The 4,699-nt window shown below is 33.9% G+C and overlaps 1 protein-coding gene across 1 annotated transcript; it reads left to right on the top strand.

Moving 5' to 3' along the window:
• The first annotated feature begins 1,416 nt into the window (after window positions 1–1,416).
• LOC107152751 (taste receptor type 2 member 43-like) lies at window positions 1,417–2,521 on the top strand. The gene is given in 2 exon segments (XM_015498267.2): window positions 1,417–1,901; window positions 1,904–2,521. Coding segments are annotated over 2 exon segments (942 nt in total). The 5' UTR covers window positions 1,417–1,532; the 3' UTR covers window positions 2,477–2,521.
• The last annotated feature ends 2,178 nt before the right edge of the window (window positions 2,522–4,699 follow it).

The raw sequence follows: 4,699 nt of genomic DNA, 5'->3' as shown, positions 1-4,699 counted from the left end.
CCTGTCCTATACCAGACAGGAAAAACAGAAAGCACTTTTTACAATTAGCATGCTAATTTCCTCCCAAGACCACCCAAAGAATGTTACTTTCCTCCACATCTTACTGATGGTTATACTAAAGAAGAGAATAGTTGTAAAGCAGAGTCTAACATCAGAACTGTACAAAGCAAAGAATCTGTTTCTGTCCTGACAGTCTGACTCCAAAATCCTCTCGTATAAAAACAATTATACCATAAAACTGAAAAGGAGTAAAATCCAAATTCCAGTCTAATTTTAACATTACTAATCTTAAAAAATGAAGTCATGAAAAATGAATTAAGTAGAGAAAAATAAAACGGAATGTTTACATGTGAAGATGTTTAGATTCCCCAGTGGAAAACACATGCTATTTTAAGTGACCAAGACATATTTAGAAAATTGCAGACTATTTTAATTCAATAATAAATATTTAAGTATTGGATTGACCCAAGGGGGTAACTTTAACAAAGGTCTATGTATGAGAAATATGTCTGAAAAATATTAACAATGGATGAAAGCCTAATGAGGAAAAAAGAGCTATTTAAACCTAGATGATGTCCCTGAAATCTATTTCTCATTTTGGGATTATAGGACAACAATTTCTTCCAATTATGTGAGATATGTGTGTGTGTGTGTGTGTGTGTGTGTGTGCACGCGCACATACATGTGGGCACACGTGTGCACTTGCTTATAAATAATAATTACACATAGGTATTATGTATGAACTACCAGATTTTAAGCTGTATGGACTTTCCTGGAGTTTATAAGAAAAACTGGGGTGCTTTTTATAGGAAAAATTTGGATTCTTTCTACATAAATCTGATATTAAAAAATATATTGGGGCTGGGGATTTGGCTCAAGCGGTAGTGCACTCGCCTGGTGTGCGTGCGGCCCGGGTTCTATCCTCAGCACCACATACAATGATGTTGTGTCCGCCGAAAACTAAAAAAAAAAATTAAATATTAAAAGTTTTTTTTTCTCTCTCTCTCTCTCTCTCAAAAAAATATAGAGAGGTGATAATTCTAGTCATGACCAAGCTTTATCCAACAATTTGAATATTCACTATATGTTCTAAATATTAAATTTTAAAATTTTATTAACAAAAAAACCTGAAGTTTCTGAACACAAATTATGAGGAGGTTAAACAAGGAAAAAATTGCAAAACGATGAAACAGAATATGTCTTTATTTGCCTGCTAGCAAATGAGAATGTAGCTTTCACCCTAATGTCAGCTATGAAATATAGCAGGGTATGGGAGGGACATAAAGTATATGAGTCAGAATTAATTTGAACAATTATAGGAGTGCACTGTTTTCCATAAAAAGGACTGAATTCTTCCATAAGCACTGTGGTGATTTTCGTTGACATTGGTCTCAGAATTTAAAAGAAATCTGAACATCACTGTGCACTCAGAAAGCAAGCGCACATAGAATTTAAGCTCAGTACATTAAAGGAATCACATCTAGTGATCCTAGGCCTGTCTTCTTTCTCCTTTTTTCCCCTCTGGTTTCAACATGGTTAATGTACTAGCAAACATTGCTTCCATTCTCATAATAGTAGAATTTGTCATTGGAAATTTTGCCAATGTCTTCATAGCCCTGGTGAACTGCATTGACTTGATCAACAGACAAAGGATCTCCTCAGCTGATGGAATTCTCTCTGCTCTGGCTGTCTCCAGAATTGGTTTGTTATGGGTAATATCAATAAATTGGTATTTTACTGTGCTCAATCCAGATATATACAGAAAGCAAACAGAAATTATTATACATATTGCCTGGGCAGTAACCAACCATTTTAGCACCTGGCTTGCTACCAGCCTCAGCATATTTTATTTGCTCAAGATAGCCAATTTCTCCAACTTTATTTTTCTTCACCTAAAGAAGAGAGAGAGAGGAGTGTCATTCTTGTGATAATGTTGGGGACTTTAATGCTTTTGTTTTCTCATCTTGTGATAGCAACCATTTTGAAGACAATGCAGATGAATGAAAACATAGGGAATGTGACTCAGAATACTAAACTGAAGGACATCACAAACTTTTTAAATATGACTGCATTCACTCTACTGAACTCCATGCCCTTTTTTATATCCTTCATATGTGTTCTGCTGTTAATCTACCCCCTGTGTAAACATCTCAGGAGGATGCGGCTCCACGGCAAAGGATCCCAAGACCCGAGCACCAAGGTCCACGTGAGGGCCCTACAAACGGTGATCTCCTTTCTCTTGTTACTTGCTGTGTACTTTGTGTCCTTAACTATATCAGATTGGAGTTCTAAGAAGCCTGTCACGCTACTGTGCCAGGCTGCTGGCCTGCTTTATCCTTCAAGCCATTCATTTGTCTTGATTTGGGGAAACAGGAAGCTGAAAGAGGCCTTTGTGTCAGTTTTGTGGCAGGCAAGATGGTGTCTGAAAGAACGGAAACCACCAAGTCCACAGATCAATAACAGTGACATCATGTGACTTCTGGCAGGTTTCAAACTGATGGAATCTGCAACATTTTATGCTTCTTACCACTTTTTCATAGTGTACATATATTTGAGAAATTTCTGAAGATATGCCTAGAAAGCCTTTTACCTATGCTTATTAAATAAAAAGATATGAGCTTGTCTGTTTGTTTGTGTGTATGTATGAAAAATATGAGGATGCTTGTTAATAACATACCCTTAATATTTTATTTTGCAAATAAATCAATTATACAAAATATGACAGGATACAAAATATATGTCAGAATCATGAAACCATGTGTATTTGACATGCACATTCTATTTTATCCTCCATTTGAAGAATTTATGATTTGTATTTATGCACTACGTAGAACTGTCAGATTATTTCAGGAAATTTTTGTTTTCCATGGTTCCTTGTACAGCATATATGTATCAAAGTGTATTAGATTTCAGTGTTTGAACCTCCAACTGTTTTGGATGGCAAAACATTGAATTCTAAATCACTTATCAAAGATGTACATTTTGAGGTAAGTTTATTTTTTCCAAGATTCTTATTTCATGTTTAATAGAATAAACAATTATTATAAAACATTCACACAATAATATTCAAGACTAACAAACATCTGTTGAGTAGATTTAGCATGAATACCATAATTGTACAAAAAAAATAGATTTAATACAAAAAAGTGAGAAGCTTAGAAAAAGAAACTTTCTATAAAGGGATAGAGAAGGTAGGATTATGATCATGACTTGATTTCAATGCTATTAACATTTCAGTACACAGTTAGGAAACTCATTTCTTGCATTTCCTGCAATAACAAAGACCTTTTATTGACATTGAGATCTGATTTTAAATATTTCAGCTTTTTCTTAAACCCTATATGGACCTCTTAAATGCCAACTATTTCTTTCATTTTTCATTCTTAAAAATTTCTTTGAGCTTAACAGATGAGGACTCTACCTTTCCCTATCTTAAAAATATGCTTACTACAAAAATAATACATAAATCATTACACATAATTCAATGAACATATCTGCAACCATTAAAATGGCATCTTTGAAATTCATGTGATAATTATAGAGAATTTCTTGAAGTTCTGGTTTAGTATAATTTTGTGTAAAATGTGGAAATGAGAGAAAGTGGGTTGACAACCATAAATGGTAAGTTCTATTATAAGAAGGAAATGTATAACTTTATGATAGCTGAATTCTACTGATTGTATTCTTGGTGTTGTGAAATCTTAACGTTATCATCTAAAACTTAAGTTAGATCATTTTCACAACTAATTTATTTATGTGTTTATCATTCATCTTCCCAGTACATTATAAGCATCATTGAAGCAGAGATTGCTTTGTCTTATTTACTGTTTATTCCCAGCACCTAGAAGCCAGCACAAGGAATATTATAAAAAATGATGTTTTACTGAATAAAATGGTTGAAAGAATGTATAAAATATATGAGGATAGGTAAACCATTAAAAATAAAACTCATCACAAAATCTTCAGTTTGCATGGATTTCTAGGTTCTTGTTTTATGTTGAGGTTACATGTTTAATCAAATACAATCATTTCTCAGAGCAAAACACTAACTATTCCACAATTCCAGTGAGAATATCTCTAGACCGTAGACTCGATGCAATTATATCAGGAATGTGATGTGCAGAAAAGTTGGAACTCCAAAATTAGATGACATGACAATAGATGACACAATAGTTTCAAAAAAGCATATAGAAGTTCTGGTAAATTTGCATATATTTTTTCTACTATGAGTGACATTATTATTGTGATATGTTGTAATTGCCTATTTTCTACACAAAAATGGCTTTTGATTTAAAATTTAACTACTATTTTTTTTCTTTTTGTGGGATGGGGATCAAATCCATGGCCTCTCCCATGAGAGGTAAGCACCCTTCCACTGAGCTCCAATCCCAGCCTAACAACCACTGCCTTTCTAGAATGTTATTTTGATATATTTTTAATAGTAATTTCTCTATATAAACTTTTTTTTGTACCTAGGATTGAACCCAGTGATACTGTACCTCTGAGCTACATCTCCAGCCCCCCTTAATTTTTTTTTTAAATTTTGAGACAGGTTCTCACTTAATTGCTGAGGGTCCCAGTGACCTGCTGAGGCGCCAGTCTTGAACTTGCAATCCTTCTGCCTCAGTCTTCCAAGTTACTGGGATTACAGGTGTGTGCCACAGTGTGCCTGATCTTCAAATAAACATTTTATCATTGT

The sequence above is a fragment of the Marmota marmota genome, unplaced genomic scaffold (assembly GCF_001458135.2).
Source record: "Marmota marmota marmota unplaced genomic scaffold, marMar, whole genome shotgun sequence".
Classification (NCBI taxonomy): Eukaryota; Metazoa; Chordata; class Mammalia; order Rodentia; family Sciuridae; genus Marmota; species Marmota marmota.
The sequence above is the reverse complement of the archived record's forward strand: the minus strand, read 5'-3'. Positions and strand labels throughout refer to the sequence as shown.